At 34.0% G+C, this 18,893-nt stretch overlaps 1 protein-coding gene across 3 annotated transcripts in view; it reads left to right on the top strand.

Moving 5' to 3' along the window:
* The window catches only part of LOC106869075 (mediator of RNA polymerase II transcription subunit 13-like), a 151,542-nt gene that overhangs the window by 70,479 nt on the left and 62,170 nt on the right, over window positions 1-18,893 (top strand). For all 3 annotated transcript variants that reach the window (XM_014914599.2, XM_014914597.2, XM_014914598.2), the window contains exon 3: window positions 6,603-6,711. In XM_014914599.2, coding sequence (XP_014770085.2) covers window positions 6,603-6,711 — 109 coding nt within the window. The remainder of the gene's footprint in view (window positions 1-6,602; window positions 6,712-18,893) is intronic.

The raw sequence follows: 18,893 nt of genomic DNA, 5'->3' as shown, positions 1-18,893 counted from the left end.
CAACTGTTAGGGTGTGGCACTTTTTCACGCAGCTATCCTCCTCCATTCTCACCACATGTCCATACCAGCGCAATCGTCTCTCTTGCACGCCACAACTGATGCTTCTAATGTTCAGCTTTTCTCTCAAGATACTTACACTCTGACGGGTATTCACATTGACATTACACATCCAACGGAGCATACTGGCTTCATTCCTTGCGAGCTTACGTATGTCCTCAGCAGTTACAGCCCATGTTTCACTGCCATGTAGCATGGTTGTTCGTACGCATGCGTCATGTATTCTTTTATTCAATGAATCCCTTTTGCCGCAAGTAACAAACCTTAACCTCGAACCTTTGTTGCCCATTACTCTTCCACACGTAGCTACTTAGAATAATGTAAAGGCTGAATATATGGCATTTATGAATGACCTGTTCATTTGGTTTGATCAGATGTGTCCTTGCTTGCTACATCTGTTGCCAAACTAACTTGTAAGACTGATGTAGCAACATTGCCTATGCACATAACATTTATTGACATAAATATATAAAGTGTGTGTGTGTGTATGTGTTAGTGTTAAACTAATACATTTGTTAAAATGTGCCCCTCCCGTGTTGTCTTTCTTATGCTCGTGTGTGTATACCTGTTTGAACAATGCAAACAGTTTTTTTTTAGTGTACTCAGCCAATTATTCTTTCAACTGACAAATTGTCTGTGGAGCCATGTTGTATTGGTGTAACGTTATCACTGCTCCATCAAATTCTTTCCACAATTAATGATGATAAACAGAGCAGTGCTTTTGACTGCTCTCTATGTTACATCAACCACCTCATGCTGACTAAACATCTTTAAGCTTTCTACAAGATCAATCAATATTTAGATGACATTTTCAATATCTATTTCTTCTGTTTGTTGCCATCGACCGTAAGTGAAGCTGTGATTTGAGAAAAATCTCGTTAAAACAGCATTAATGAATAATACTTTAGAGTAAACAATCTCTTAAGGGGAAATATATGATGTGAACTGTGTGAACCCATTGTATATGAATTCTGAGGTGGAGGGTTGAGAGAAGGCAGTCTGACAATTGGGTCATGTGCAGTGTTAACTTTGCTATTACAGTGACTTGTTTAAATGACAAAGCTAGAGAAGGAGAGAGGTTTTAATTGCATACTTTCATGAGCTTTAGGACAACAAGGAATTATCATTCCTTGATTTTTAAATTGAATCAAAACTATTTGTGGCATGTTTATATATTACTAAATTAGAATTAATAATGGATTTGGTTGGTTTTTTTTTGGAAGGAGTACAAACAGGTGATAGAAACGGGGATAAAAGTAAACAAGAAGAAGAAATGTGAATGGAATAAAATAATGTGATCTGAGAAGTTTCTTCTGAAACACATGTTTGTGTGTGTGTGTTTGTGTGTGTGTGTGTGTGTGTGTGTGTGTGTGTGTGTGTGTGTGTGTGTGTGTGCGCGCGCGTGTGTATGGTACTGACTGTTTAAAATGATGATGTGCTGGTGGAAACGCATTCTTGGGGTGTGTTTTATTTGTTGGAGGAGGTTGAAAGCTGGTAGGGAGATGATATTGAAGTTAAGTATTTGATGAGAACTACTGTAACGAATGTTGTGAGTGGTGGTGGGGACATGTAAGATAATAAAGAAATTTGGAATAGGAATAATAAATAGTTGACCTGACATAACTGGAATTGAAGGAGAAGAAAGTATGGTGGTGATGGTATGTGTAGGAGGGAAATATTTGTGTTAACATCGAAAATAAATGATAGAAGAAGAGCTATTATTACTGGTTGCGATATGTGTGCTACAACAGTGATTCTAAGAAATTGGCCAAGTTTTGCAGAAGAGAATTAACCCCATTGTATTACTGGTACTTATTTTTTTGGCAGAATGACAGGAGCAAAAAGTTGTTGCTGTTGGAGTTTTGATCTGACAATGTTGAAGGGTGAATGTGGTATGAGGTCTGATCAAAAAGTATTGGGACTGGTGTTATAAAAAGAAAACTGCAACACACCTCCTTTCAGCATCTATTCTCCTTCAAAGATGTCCCCTTCTGATACGTAAAATACCTCTTGGGTATTTTAGATGAACTTGATGTGGATTTAAAGCTACAGAAATATCTTGTTCATATATCACCCAATGTTACCAAATCAACTAAACTAACAGAACATTCCAGCTGAGATTTATTTTAATGTATTTTTTTTTCCTCTATCGAAAAATCGTTTTGAATTTTTTTTTTCCCCCCTCATTAATTAACTTTTATTAGATACACCTTGTTGGAATATTGATCTTTAAAAAAAAAAAAAAAAAAAATTTTCCATTTTTTATGTCAAATCATTTGTGAACAGTGGAGTTATTCCTGCTTTAAATTCCTATTTACCTTTCAGAGTCTCAAATAATGTTTCCGTTCAGATTATTGCTCTGTATTCCTACAAATCTGCCATTTCAACAATTTGGTTTGAAAGTTATACAACAGAGACATCATTGATTTTAGTAATACTTAACACACATTACCTCACTCTTAATTAGTGTCAAGGCTAGTCGTGTTGGAAACAAAAGTTCAGTTTCATACATTTAATTATCAGAGTAAATAAAACAGTTTTATAATAAGTAATCGTTAGTATTGACATGTATAATTATGATGGTGATGTGAAGGCACAAAGCTTAGTGGTTAGGGTGTTGGATGGCATAGTTTGAGCAAAGTGTTTCACTTCACTTTGTTCTCATCTACTCAACTGAAAATAAGTATCCGTGAGTGCTTACTAGTGCAGCCTTTTCTCCCTTCAGCTGGAAGGCCATTAGTGTCTCACCTGTCAAGGGTGGCTGTGTCTGCTTACAACTGAAATAGGCACCTAAAAAGCATGGTACATGCTACCAGGTTACACTTGTTTATGAGTGATAACTATGAAGCTCTGCGTGTGTGCGTGCGTGCGTGCGTGCGTGCACTTGAAATTTTTTGCCAGAGAAATTCATTGAAATTGGTTACATTTTTTCCAGCAAATTGTTGTCTTCTATCCCAGGATCTCAAATATTTGCTGACTCTGATCACATGGCCTGTTGAACCCATACCAGCATAGAAAGCAGATGTAAAATAATGATGATGAGGATATTAATGAACGACTAAAAGACACTATTTAGTTGCTAGTATATTATTACTAAAGGTGTTATTGGAGCAGCATACCCTAGATTTTTATTTTATAGTTTTGAAATTTGATTCTAAATCCAAGAATTAGTTTAATGTGTGTATGTATAAGAGAATTGAAAACCAATATGTTTTTCTTTTCGCTCTTCACAGTATTTACTTAAAACCTCAGTTGTTTTTCTCTGAGTATTATTTTTTAATTAGCTAGACATTAATGACTTGAATAATTACAGATTTCTCAGTATGTACAGCATTCTGGCATTGTCCCAGTGTTCAGAGGTACAGAAATAAGTAGAGCAGGCATTGGTTATTTATAGTTGTTCTTCTAAGGAGATTAAACTCTCTCTCTGCTAGACCAGCCAGTGAGATGGCTACTCTCTCTCTCTCTCTCTCTCTCTCTCTCTCTCTCTTTCTCTCTCTCTCTCTTTCTCTCTTTCTCTCTCTCTCTCTCTTTCTCTCTCTCTCTCTCCCTCCCCCTCCCTCCCCCCTCTCTCTCTCTCATAAACAACTAAATTACTTCATTACGCATTTGTTGAAAACCCGCTTTCATTCCTAATTCTTTTATTATCAAAATAGTCTTCCTTTGGGTTTCCTCTCTTCATATCATCAGAAAACATTGAAAATGTTTTATTGATTTGTTTTATTGACATACATAATATTTGCTTTATTTAGATAAATAATAATAATTTTGATTTTGATTTTATTGTCTTTTTCTTTGGAGTGTTAGTTATTAGTTCTTAAAATTTATTTATGAGTAGAATTTTAACAGCTGAATGACTGAGCTTGTTGTTTAGCCCCAAATCTCCCCCTGACTGTTGCAGCCTTCACTGCACCAGTGTCTATGTGTATCTAAGACTACTATATTCAAGTGTTTTTTCCTTTTTTAAAACAACAGGGTATGATTTGAGGGAGATTTAGCTACTACTTCTAGCAGGTCAATTAATAGCATGACCTCTGTCTTTGTTGATTTAACTGGTCACTGCCAAAGTCCTTTCAGAGTCCACAAAATAAATACTTACTGAAGATTTGGGTAAGCTCCTCAAACAAAATGCTTAGAAGCTTTCCTTTCAACTACTTATGTTCTGAGTTCAAATTCTACTAAGGTTAACTTTTGCCTATCATTTTTCGGGAACAAAAAATGGGGGTCAATGTAATTTACTAATTCCCTTCTCCCTAAAACTGGTGGCCCTGTGCCAAAATTTGAAACAGTATAAAGCAGCAAGCTGGCATAATTCTTGGTGCCTTGGACAAAATGCTTAGTAGCATTTTTTTTTCTGGTTTCATACATTATGAGTTCAGATGCTACTGAGATCAACTTCACCTTTCGTCTTTTTGGAGAAGTTGGTAAGAGAAAAAAGTCAAGCACTGACTGTGGTCAGTGTAATTGATTTACCTACTTACCTAAAATTGCTGGCCTTGTACCAAAATTTGAAACCATTATTATTATTATTATTGTATTGGTTAACCAAGTATTAATGGAATTGGCTGACAGACTGATAAAGTATTGTTTTATTGGATTTTGTAGAATATTTTATTTTATTGTTTGTATTTAAAATAAAAAAGAGTTTAATGGTTTTTCTGTTTTTTAACGTATTTCCAATGTTTTGAATATATAATTAGTTTTTTTGTAGAGTCTTATATATATTTACATTCAATTAGTGACGCTTACTTGACAATATGTCTTATTTTAGGGATGTTACCATTTTCTAGGGCATTTGCCTCTTTTATATTCCTTTCCAGAAACTAAACAAGAACAACGTTTCTAATAGATTTAAATAAATTTAAAAATAAGTAGTAAAAGTTTATAATTTTTGTGTATATAATTAAAATATTTATGAAAATAAGTAAAATAGAAAATATTCAGTTTTTATTCATTTACCAAGAATGAATTAATAAGGAATAATTAATTTCACAAAACACTTATTGGAATTATTTTTGCAAACTAAATTGAATACAATTTTATGAAGTATAAGCAAGCCCAAATAAGATTGACATCTGAATTGCTTAGAGAAACACATCTACAGTTTAATTTATAAAAGAAAATTAAACAAAAATAAATAAAGAACTTGCAGAAAAACCAATACTCTGCTTGTCTGTCTCTTTCCCCTCCCCCTTTTAATGTTGCATTAATTTTGTCTTTAACTTGCTCAGAGAATCAATATATTTCCACTGTCTCTTTCATCTTTTTTTCCCCCCTTTTCAAGTTTATATTGGAATTATATGGCAATAATTGTAAAATTCCACATGACTGCAATTGTCTCTATGCTAGATAACTGGCATGCTGTCTTTAGGTCCCCCCCCCCTTTTTTATAATCATAATTTCAGACTTTTATTTCTTTTCTCTCATATCTTCCATTCCATTTCTGTATTACCGTTTGCAATGTGGAACAGAACCTCTGAAAGATAAATTGATATTTCCCAATGCCAAGTAAATAAACCAGTGTGTAGGCAACCAAGCCATCACCACTCTCTTCTCAACAGTTCCTGCCCCCCCCCCACTTCGCTACGATGCTATTTGCTTTATTCATGCTGCAGTGAGTTTTTAAGTTCTAACATATATCTGGATAAATGCCTCATTGAGAGCCGATATATTCTTCTATTTCTGATCCTAGAAAAAGGAAGTTGGAGTTTCATCTAGTTAGCTCTTGTTGATGACATATCATTAGTCACCGAGTCTATACTTATCATACAGTGTATGGAGTGTCTTGTTTTGGATACAAATTACTGGTTTTGCTGGTATTATTATCTTCTTGTGTTCTTCGTTTGTTCTGAATATGAACAATATTTGTTCAGTTGACTGAACAGGAACCTTAGTTTGACGACAGACTGAAGCTCTTGTGTTTTGGTTCCCTATATAAATAGACATTTAAGACAATTGTGGGGAGCTGAGGGGGTTTCTTGTTCATAAACTGGTGGCGAATTCCAGCTAATGGAACGCCATCACTTTTATATAAAATATTCTTACCTGCTTTTATCAAAGAATGCTAGAAGTAGGTCAGCCATGGTGTAATTTCCAGTTTCAAGCATCAATCATTGAAGTATTTGTAAATTATTCTGTATGAGTGCTGAACCATGTTTTCTATATCGTCTGTCTTATTATTTTAGAAGTTCTGATAATGTCATGGAGACTCAGAAAAATTTCTTACCAGTAAATGATTTTGCGATTTTGTTCTGTTTACTACACTTTGATCTTTTTGATACACCCTCCTCCAACACACACTCACAACGGGCTTCCCCACAATTTCCATTTAACAAATTCTCTTAGAAGACATTGTTGCCCTTTTCTCTTGTTTTTCATAAATTATCTTATAGATTTAAAATTTAAAAAAAATTGTTTTGTCAATATAAAAACTGTTGTATTTATTTTCACTTTCTGTTTATTGACAATAAACATAACGATGAGATAGAAATATTTTATGTTAGCAAAGTTTTATTGTTTTAAAATCTTAATTTCTTTTTTTCCAGAAATTGACAAAGGCTGTTGGGATAAAGATAAAGACAAAGACAAGGACAATGGCTTATCCTATGAATGTCGGACACTTCTCTTCAAAGCCCTTCATAATCTTATTGAAAGGTAAACACTTCTTATTCTTTTCTACAAATTGCTTAACAGCTTCCATTGATTTTTATTCTTTTTTCATTCTTGTATTACCGAGGTCAGGTGGCTAAGTGCCTAGGGTGTTGCATTCACAAACGTGACACCATAGTTTTGGTTGCTGGATTGGGGTGCGTGTTTTTTTTGTTTTTTTTTAAAGCAAAACATTCATACTAATGGAATTGTTTAATCCTAGGTTAGCTCTGATGAAGCAAATCTATAACCAGAGGCATTCTAGCTATCTCTTTATCAAACTTATCAATTATCTTTTTAATTAAAAAGTGATGATATAAGAGAGAAATTTGGCTGCTATTTCTAGCCTTTTAAGACCCTGTAGATGGAAGTTCTGTCTTGGCTTTAAATGGTTACAGAGGACCTTGGAACACTTGTTGCAGTAATAAAATTCGTTGTAATGTAAGGAGAGAAGCTGGTATGTTAATAGTAAGGGATCTTGTTTAGTTCCAGCTCAACCACAATCAAACAGATCAATAGTCAATAGACTATTTAGCCACAGACATAATCTAGCTAGGACTACACTATCTACTGTGTAAATTTTGTTGAATATGACATGTGATTGGAAGGAAATTCAGCTGCTATTTCTAGCAGATTGGGTGAAGTCAGTGACTTCATCATTGGCTGAGGAGACTGTGGGTATTCTTCAGAAATGATAGATTTAACCCTTACACTCTCTGAGTGGTTGGCGTTAGGAAGGGCATCCAGCTGTAGAAACTCTGCCAAATCAGATTGGAGCCTGGTGCAGCCTCTGGCTCACCAGTCCTCAGTCAAATCGTCCAACCCATGCTAGCATGGAAAGCAGACGTTAAACGATGATGATGATGATGATAATTACAAACAATCTATGTTTCTGCCTTTGTAATCCTTTCAAAATATTTCTTATACTGCTCTAGAATAATGTTAACTTAATTGTATGTGGAAACAATCTAGTTTGGTGCCTCATCGTACACTTTTCTTATTTTATCCATTTTGGCCTTTTATATCATGTGTGTGTGTGTGTGTGTGTGTGTGTGTGTGTGTGTGTGTGTGCAGTTGAAATAACTACTGTTAATTTTTACTAAGTTCCTTTTACAAACTTAAGCTTTCAAGAGTCCAGTACTTCTCAAACTTTTCTAACTATTGCTCTTTTTACTAAGATTTCTCCGACACCCTCTCGCTATGATTCACTCTTCGGCCTCAATTCTTAATGTTTATTCACATGCTGATATCAGGTCAGAGTTAATTTAGTTCCGGGTACTAGTTCGACACGGACAACTACTTAGCACAGCACCATCTTACTATATAAGCGAATATTTAATATGTTACTACTTGACCTGAGTTATTGACCCAACCCTTAGTACATAGCTTTAACTAAAAGTAGGTTACTGTTGTAACTCTGGATAACACGCAGTTTGTCATGATATTAAGCTTAATCTTTTTTTAAAAAGTTAATAATCTAAATAGTAAAATTCTAGTACGATGAGCTGGCAGAATTATTAGCACATTGGACAAGGTACTTAGCAGTGTTTCTACTGACTCTCTATATTCTGTGTTCAAATCCTGCTGAGGTCAGCTTTGCCTTTCCCTTCTGGATTGATAAAATAAAGTAAAATAAAGTACAAGTTATGTACTGGGCTCGATGTTATTGACTTGTCCACTGCTTAAAATTGCTGCCTTGATTAGACCGGTGCCCTGGAAATTGAGTAACTGGTCTTATGAGTCCTGGGGTTTAAGTGAAAAAAAAAAAAAAGTTTTTAAATACCCCCAACACTCCTGTACAGCTACATCTATTACTCCCTTGTCCCTTCTCTCCATGTACCACCCAGCTTGAGGAGGTCTGTTTTAGCTCAATATCTTTGATGACCTTGTGATCTTGATAAGGGGGTTTATTGTTGCTGGGAAAGGGGGAAGAGTGTAGTGGTTGCACTGCAGACCACAGTACCCCTACCAACCCTCCACCATTTGTGGGAGAAGGGCCGAGTGATTTGTCTCTCATCCAGTACCACCAATAGCCTGATATGAACTCTGTACCCCCATTCATTCAGCCACCAAGGCTCCTCATAAAGCCAAAATCTGTTCTATTCTTGGAACCACTTTATTTCGAGACTTGCATCTGCTTTCATACCCACCCACCCTCACCTTCACCATCACCAAGCAGTAGAATTGATTCGTTGCTATTTGTGTTTTGGATTATTTATTTATAAACTTAAATTGTAGATAATATTCCAATCTGTCCGTCTGTCGGCTGGCCTGCCTGTCTGTCTGTCTCTGTGTTTATGTAACTTAATTCTTTATCTACTTTTAATCGCTTTTGACCACATTGTTCTAAGTTACTTTACTTTCTTGTTTAAAATTTTCCAGTTCAGAGAAATGTTACTGGAGATGTTAAAACTTACCTAATTGTGTTTTTTTTTCTTTAATTCTTTGCATATTTTAAAAAATCCCACCCACCCCTCACACTCAAATATGTGTACGTGTATACATATTGAGAGTGAGAGACCTGCTGACTTTTTAAGCTTGTATTTTTAGACATGTCATTTGCTGGAATAATCCTGAAACAATAAGTGGTTAAGGCAAAGTGTGTGTGTGTGTGTGTGTGTGTGTGTGTGTGTGTGTGTGTGTGTGTGCATACACATTCTGCTGAATTTAGTACCATTACAAGGTGTTAGGTTACTTTGCAGTTAAAACTGAATAGTAGTTTACAATTTGAGCTGCTGATTAGCATACAGTAGTGTATATATATTTATATGACCTGACAATACAGACCTCTCTCGCTCTCTCCACACACACCTTCCCCATTTTACAGATGTTAAATATCTTCAATGGTAGCAGCGTGGCTTAGAAAGAAATCCAGAATTTTTATATTGGCTTCAGTTTACCAACTGTGCCACCTCTCCTACTGATGCCTGCTATTTTGGTCTCCCTTTCTTTTGTGTGTGTGTGTGTTTTATATCTTGTTTCAGTCATTGGACTGCAGCCATGCTGGGGCACTATCTTGAAGGGTTTAGTGGAACAAATCAACCTCAGTACTTACTTTTAAACTTGCTCTATTTTTAGGCCTGGTATTTTGTTTTATTCTTCTCTATTTGTTGAACTGCTAAGTTTTGGGATGTAGGCAGACACAATGTGAACAATACCAGTTTTAGACCTGTGTAAATATAAACCAGTTATGGGCGGACTGTGACCCGTGGGACTTTCTAAATGTCACACCAAATAAAAAATTACCATAAATTTTTGTTAGCAATACAGCCTGCCTGGTGATGAACCATGTATCATGCAGCCCATGTCTGATACACACACGCATATAGATTTGTGTGTGTGTGTCTGTTTGAAATGTGTTTTGGCTAACTAACTTGAATGAAAGAACTCCAGAGTGCCAAACATGAGTGTAAATATGCCTTATTAAAAACGGGTTCAACAAAAGATGTTTAGTTTGAAGGCATCAGGGATTAAATTGGTGATACGGGAAAGCCCCCCCCCCCACTCACTACTTGTAACATATTTCAATGAAGAAGAGGATACACCCCATCTTTTATTTCTTCATGTTTCTATTATACAGTTAAATGAAGTAGGTTATCTCTTAGGAATAAAGTGATTAATCTTATTGAAATGTTGCTCATTTAATGAAGTTTGAGTGAAAACTAGCTCCAAATAATTTGAAGCAGTTTCCCCCTTTAATTATATATTTATAAAGAATTAGAAAATAATTAATGTTTATAGCCCGTCTGACTGGAATTAAAGCTATAAAACAGTGTGTTAATGAACACTTACTTATATGGAATGATTCTACTTTGAGTTATACATATATTTACACACGCACACATGTTGCAACTTTATGCTCTGTATGTATATACATATATGTATGTATATACATGTTTATTTGTTCCTTTTGTTGTAAATGGAAAACATTTTCAGGCTGTTAGAGCTTGCTATGACAGATTTAATTACTCTGGTTTGAAAAACAACATATTTATACAATTTACTTAATGTTACTACATTGAATGTGATATATTGGTGAGACTTCTTTTTGTCTATTTTATTTTATTTTGTTTTAATATTTTTTCTTCTATCATTCAATTTTGCAAATTTTTCTTTTTCTTTTAAATCTCTCCAACCAGATTACATTATACGAGTGAAATTTAATCTTTTAAATAACATTTATCAGGTGAAGCAGCAAAAACTAAAGTCTACAGCTGGTTTCTTGTTAAAGCTGTACAGTATGAAAGGTGTCACCAGCCTTCTTAAAATACATGTGTGTGTGTGATAAAGTTTCACCTGATGGGTTATTGGACCAACCACTGGTTGAATAAGCTGTCATGTGAGACCTTCAAGTCCCTGTTAGAACCAATTTTTCAATTGCTTTCACTCTATATGAGTAAGCATTCAACTTATTGAATTTATTAGATCTGTTGAACATCACCACATCCAGATTAATGTGTGTCCAGTTCATGGATTGCCCTGCTTCGATTGGAACCACCACAGGTTACTCTAAACCACTACAGGAGTATTAAAACTCTCCTGATATTTTACTCATTACATTTAACCTGTATTGATGTTTCTCCCAGCCACATGATTTCATATTCAGTCCCACTATGTGGCACATTGGGCAAGTCTTCTACAGAGCTTTCTTATTAAAAAAAAAAACAAAAAAAAAAAAATAAGCACTAAAGAATTTAACTCATCTGGGAATTGTAACCAAGTGTTCAGTTTGTTGAAATCTTTACATTTGCTCAATGGTCCCAAATCCTAGGAGTTGTACGTAGGTAGATACACACCGTTGTTCTCCTATTCACTCCTCACTTGTGTGTGCATGCGCGAACAGAAATGATCCCTATAATAATAATAATAATAGGTGTCTTGGGAATGATGTGGTCAAATACATTGGCTAAATTCTAGCACAATCACCTACAGTATCACTAGATGCTGCACAATACAATAGAAAATGGTTAGCAGTGGTGGTGGGGAGGTTAAAGAAGATTTTTCTCCTAATTTATTTTCACTGTTATTATTTATAATAATGTAATCGGAGATGTTGTCGAAAGATTGTTTCAAATTATTTACTGTAACAGGGGAGTATTATCTGATTAGATGATTTGTTAGTCTGTATTAGGTATGCCTGTTCAGAGGGAGCTAAATATGAATCATATATTAGACTAATGTATTAAGGATATATTAAAAATTGTTTAGGGAAATCTTAACTGAAGCAGAATAGCTATGAGTGAGATTTAAGTGAATGGTTGTTGATACGAAGAAGAGAAAAGCCAACAAGAGCAAAGACTGTGTAAAAGTTCAGCAAGGTTATATAACTGTCAGTTGACTGACTGTATTCAATATTTACTATTGTTATTGTGTTGAACTGATAACATTACTATGTAACTTTATACAGTTAGCTCTGCTGTGAGAGGCACTTGGAGGAGGATATTTATTATTGTTATTATTATTACTCCATGTAAACATTATTCAACTTAAAGATACCAAATCATAAATATTGGTTTCAATTATTGCTCATTCTCTACATCTGTGCAAACATGCATGAAATTGATAATAGCGACAACAGAGCTCCAAGTTCTTGTCGTTGCTTATATAATAATAATGTAAGGGTTTGTATTAAACTTGTTTAGTAAATCTAATCTAATTCAAACAGCATGTTTATTATAGTTGTGCTGGTTTAATTAAAATATATTCAAAAACACTATGCACTGCTCTATTACAGCAATGGTGTTCTTGAATTGTTTGCCTCGTAAGATAATTGAAAAATTTAATTGCAGTGCATAAATGGAGGATGATTTATATCCATTTAAAAAATCTTCTTCGACATTTTTTTTTTTTTTTTTTTGTAATTCTCCATTGTCCTCATTAGTTTATGATAAAAGAGAAAATACTTTACAACTGACCGAAGGCTCGAATTGTAGTCTTTTATGGTTTGTCAAATGTTCAGATTTGAAATTCTTCCAAGTCTAACAATAATTACCATTATTTCATGACTTCTGTTTCTTTTTTTTTTTTTTTAAAGTTATATATTTAAAAATGATTTTAACGCAACTTATAGCTACTAAAACAGATTCACATTTGAAAATTTAATTCTTTAATTCTTTGTCCAGAAGACTTACAAATCAATTTAAATAAAAGTATCAATAAATAAATAAATAAATACATAAAATATTATTTCTTGAGGTTTCTGTTGCACAATAAAACATTTTGAAAATATTGAGATTGTGATTAATTATTCTTTGTATGCTTTGGTCAAGGCATATGGTGTTGTCTTTGAAAAAGAGTTAAACCGGTTCTCTTTTGAATATTCCGATACTCATTAAACAATATTGTATTGTTGTTGATGGTAGGAGAAGTTCTCAATGCTTCTGCCGTTGCCCTGGAATTAGTCTCTTGTAAATAACTGCAACAGTTGCAACAGCGCCAAACCATTTCTGTGATCAGTTCTTGTCTTCTTACCTATTTTAATTCACTGGAAGGAAAAACTGAGTTGTCCTTTTCGGTTCATGTGGCTTGTAATGTTGATCGATACCTGCTTGAACGATACATGTGCATGGTAAAGCAAAACCCAACCAACTGATTGGCTTACTTGCTTGTTCTTAAGATCTATAAATCCTAATGTTTTTAAATTTATAGAGCATTTGCAAATGTATAGATTATTTCCAGGCTAATGCAATACATTTACTGAGAGCTTGGTATGTCGTTACTGGAGAAGAAATGTGTCAGGATTTAATCAGTTGAGATAAACTATGTACAACAAGTTCGTTAGAAAATTGCTTTGTATGCAAGTGTCTTTCCTGGAACAGGATAATCGAATTACTTTCAAACTGAAGAATTATTTTAACTGTGTTCTTATCATTTTGGAAAATTTACCTGAGTAAACTGTCTTAAGTTGTTAGATATAGAAATTAGTTTTGTGTAATAAATGTATTGGTGAAAATTGTGAGAGTTGAATTGTCATGGTTTGAGGAAGAGAGAGATGAGGGTGGGGTGGGGAGAGAAAGTGAGTTGCTATTTTATTAACAATGGGAAGAGAAGAACAATCCTGGTTTGGTTTGTTTCTTTAGTTGCTTACTCTTGAATGACAACCGTTGATTAAAGCTGGCTTATGGCTTACTATGGGCCAGATGAATGTTAATAGAATTCACAGGATTGTTGTTTACAACCATCTTTAATCAAGGTTCTTCAAGCTCCGTGCATCAACATCGTTGCTTTATAAAATAAAGAGAAAGAAAACGAGAAAGTTTTATTCCTTCTCCTCCTCCTCTGTTCACAACTGCTCTCCACTCTTGTTCTCTCTCTCTAACAACATATTTCTTTGTTATTTCAATACATTGATAGTAGGGCAGGGGTGCAGGGATGCAGGTGTGAGGAGAGAGAGAGAGAGAGAGTGAATAATAGACTGATATCGGGTGCAGGGACGATGAGAGAGAATAATTGTTGTTGGCTATTTATTTCCTTTTTCTTTTTCTTTTTTTTTTTTTTCTCTCTCCAACTTATTGATTATTTGCTAGATATCCCGCTGCATTGTTAAATCAGTATATTTTCAGCAGGTTCCGCCTGTATTTTCACCAACGTTGCTGTGTTGTCAAACTGATAAATTACTAGACATGGCTGCAAAAGCTGCCTCACTTCAATAACAGAATTAGAAAAGATTGAAATAATTGATTATTGTTATTCGTTTAAATAAATTGCGAGGCCTATTTTCTATGATCGGTGGTTGTTATATTTAATGATGGCTAACAGCTAGCGTTGACCTCTTGTTAATTAATCTATCTGTTTCATGTTGAGGGATGGTGCTTCTCATCTTGTATTTATTTTTTCTATAAAACATCTACAAAAAACTTGATGGCTTTACTTACAAATATACTTAAGAATAAAAAAAAAAAAAAAAAAAAAAAAAAGTCTTTTTTGATTTTCTGATATCTGAAATACAGTTCTTTTCTTTTTACTGTATGTTTTTAAATGATATATTATCTTTAAAGAAAGAATATAAATTCCGTAAGAGCTGAATTTGTTAATTTTTAAAGTATAAAAATGAGTTCATTTAGATTCTTATTATTAAACTTCTTGAAGGTGGTCAGCTGGATTTCTTGTATTTATCGATGTCAAGACCACAAACAACCTGAAAATTTGTTTGGCATCATGTTGCTCGAAACCTAATGAATGAATTTAAAAGCTTTTTCCCTCCCCTTTTGATATGGTAGCAGTGTATATAGCCACCCTAGTGTTGACTCATAGCAGTTGCATAATTTCACAGCTAAAATTATTTGGTAAAAATTTAATAATTCAGCCATATCAAAGAAAAGACCCAGCCTCTGAACTTTCCCCAAACTTGTGTGATTGTTGGTTTGGTTGGTGTTTGGTCTGAATATCTGTAGGCCAGCGTGTGTGTATGTGGTGGGTATTAAAAAATAACTGGAACTGGTGGATAATCTATTGGCGACAATGTTAATGAGGCATGGTCCTGGAGTTGGGTCATTCTTTAAATGTGACCTGAAACACTTTGCATACAGCAGACAAATGTTTATATATCCTTGTACTGTATGTGACTGACTGCACTAAGAGCTGTTAGTATTTGGTCATATTGGTTTCTAGTTTATCCTTTATCAATAATGGTGCCTGAGAGGATTTTAATGAAGAGAAGAAAAAAAAATCTCCATAATTTTATGTAAAGTGAAATATTATATTTTGATAATTTGTTATCTTGAAATTGGGGTGGGGGGAAATGTATATCAAATACCTAGCAATTCTGATGGATTGTACGAGAATATTGTAATAATATATTACCTTGATAAAATTGATCTTTACTATCTTTTGTCACTGATATAAGCTACATTACACTGCTTTCTAATCATATTGTAATGTCAATATGATTGGTTATAGATCTGACAGTGCTTATTGTATATTATATTCATTTAACCAATGATTTGATACATGGCAAACTTATTCCCCCGCCACCACTTTTTGCCAGTTGCTGTTGTATTTCGATGCATATTTTATGAGAAAAATATAGTCTTTTTTTTCTCTCATTATCTTTGTTTCAAAAGAGTTATCTGATACGAGTATGACATAGACATTTAAAATATCAAATTTTATGCTTTGAAGTTAATGTGGACTATAAAAATGTATAAACCGTTTATATGACAGTGTTTAAACACAGATAAGCTGTTTCAGTCTATGACAGACACAGTTAATTCAGCTATTAATCTGATGTCCTCAGTCATATTCAGGTGTCCATGTTGTTTCAGAGAAATCGCTTAGCATTCTGTTGTATTGAGCCCAAGGAGGAAAATTCCTCATCAAAACCATCGATGAGGTTTGAAGGAATAAAGTGTAGTTTTAGAAATGTATGAGATTTCTTCATTAATTTATAATCACTTGCTATATATAATTACTTGCTATACATAACTACTTGTTACATATACATCATTAACTTTTCACTGCTGTATGAAATGCAGATGAACTACCAGGAATTAACCCTCCCGTCACCCTATTTCTAATGCAGAAATAATCAAGATATTTAATAAAGTTATTCGTTAAGCCAGTGCTTGCATCCTAGCTTAACAAAATGCTTCTCATATGGAAGGTTTTAATTTACATATAAATACTTTTAAACCAAATATTTTATATCCTTGAATGAGAGGCAGTCTTAGATAAATTGGTGTGACAAATTTTATTAATTTTGCTCTCTCTCTCCCTGAGTTTTCAGTTACATTTAAATTGTATATCAACAGTATGGCATAAAACACTTTAATTTATTTAGCAATATCATCGTCTTGCAAATTAAACCTTATATTTCTTTATTCAGAACATGTATGTCCTTAGTTACGAAGCCACTTTCTATATTAAAACGTCTGTTATGTCTAAACATGAAACTGTGTTGTTTAGCTCTATTTTTGTTTGTCATGGTATCAGTGTCCACTCCTGGTCATCCTTGATGGATGGCTACTTCTGACCTTGCCTCCTATTTTGATGTAGTGTACACAAATTATATTATCCATGTTCTTCGAGATGTTTTATAATGGTGTGGTGTGATTTGAAGGAGGTTAACTGCTATTAAGATGTTGAATAAGAATCTGAACAAATCTGATGAACTCTTGCATTATAGTCACCACAGACATGCAATGTTCTCTTGGTATTTGTACAACTGCTCTGATTCAGAACTACTAGCTACCACTAGATAGAACTTGTGTTATGGATAAACTCCTCTTATATCTTTCTATAGCAAGCTATGTGCTTGGGTAGTCATTGGTACGTGGTTGTGAAGGTGTACAGCTCTTAGCTTTTCACCATTTAAAGACATTACTTTAATATTCACCTTGTTGAATCCCTTGTAACACTGTAGTGTCAGTATGGTGTATTGTTTAACCATCAGTACCATAGTAAAATATCTCCAGTTTCTTTACTAGAGGAGGAGAAATAATATGTGAAGCAAGATATTGCATTATCTCTGTTGAAGATTACTACTTTTTCTTTAAGGAATATTCTGAAATTCCTGCAGGTTAGTGCTGCATATCTTAAAAGAGTGGGAACCACGTTAAATTGTAGTTGGTATTTTGCAAGTTAATTTCTAAATTCCTGCCTGTCAGCATGGGCACAGTTTATGTTACTAAATAACAACTGCACAGTCTCTGGGCCAAACACTTGACTGATTCAGAACAAGAGAGATAGCTGTCAGATTTATTTTATTTTACTCCAGTTTAGGCGTCGTAGATGTAGGTGTTGTTGTTTGCATGTTTTTCGGTGATCTCTTACATTTAAACATACCAGTTGGGTTTGTTGTTACAAATCCAAGTTGTTTTAGACATAGTAACATCTTTTTTTTAAAAATAGGTTTTTAGTTTTTTTGTTTTTTTTTAATGATTAAAGTGAACAACACTAGTTTTAGTTTGCAATAATACTGTCATGTCATTTGGATACCACCTACTTTAGGATAGTAGTGTAGTAGTTGATAGTAGAAGCAAAACTTCTATTTTAAATATCTGACTTGTCATGATGCCAAACAATGTGAACATCTAGTGAACTATTGTGCAAAGATGATGACAACAACAACGACGACGATGATTTACTGCTACTGATCAAGGTTAAAAACCCTGCTGAATTTCTGTAAAATAGTCAAGGAAATCGTCTGCACACGATAGTATGACGTTGAATAGAGAACATGGTAAAATTTCACCACCTACCTACCTACTTACCTACCTACCTACCTACCTGCCTATCTACTCACCGACCACCATTCACTCCCCTACCCACCCACTTGTTCATCAGGAATATTTTGTCTGGTTCCACAATGTTATGGAAAATTATTTGATGTTTTTAATGTTTTTATTTCGACTCGTTTTTAGTATTATATTCTTTGTTAATCACATTGTTTTACATTCTGGAATAGGTGTGTGTGTGTGTGTGTGTGTGTGTGTGTGTGTTGTGACAGATGAAAGCAGTAATTCTTGCTTATCTGTTGCAATTGATGTAACTCTTTAGGAATTCTTTACATTTCACTTGTTGCTATTGGCCAACATGAAGATGTAGTTGTATATATATCATAACAGGTGTTATTGGTGTTTAGTATTGGAGGAATAATCTGGAAAAGATAGAACTACTGATAAGAGCAGATTGCTTCTGGTTTCATGGAATTGCAGATCCTTTCGTGGAAAACAAAAATAAAAGCTTTCATTTGATCTGATGACATTTGGGTAAAGATGAACTGAGAAAAATAATCTGTTTGAAAAAGAATCCTCTAAGATTAGCAAACGATTAGTATAATCTTGTGTTAATTGATTAGTTAACGGTGTTGAGTAGGAAGGTTATTTCTGGAAAAGGTTAATAGAGAAATTAGCAGGAAAGTGAAAGGCAGATTGAATGAACAGTTTGGTTTATAGTTTTAACAAATCAAGAATCTGAAATGATGACAAATTGCTGCCTGTGGAATCTAGAATGATTCTTGTTAGTGGCAGGAAATTTTGTTTCTGCAATATCTTGGTTACATTTCCTAGTTTTGGAGAAAGAAGAGAAGAAACGATCTGACTGTCAGCTTCTATTGATAGAAGACATGCAGCAAGAACATCTATCATGGAAGTTTGCATCTTAATATTTATTGATCTTTGCTGGCAAAATCTGTTTCATTTCTCTTCTAAAAACAACAACTAATATATATATATATATATATATATATA

This window comes from Octopus bimaculoides, chromosome 25, assembly GCF_001194135.2.
Source record: "Octopus bimaculoides isolate UCB-OBI-ISO-001 chromosome 25, ASM119413v2, whole genome shotgun sequence".
Lineage (NCBI taxonomy): Eukaryota > Metazoa > Mollusca > Cephalopoda > Octopoda > Octopodidae > Octopus > Octopus bimaculoides.
This window is presented reverse-complemented; position numbering and strand designations above follow the sequence as displayed.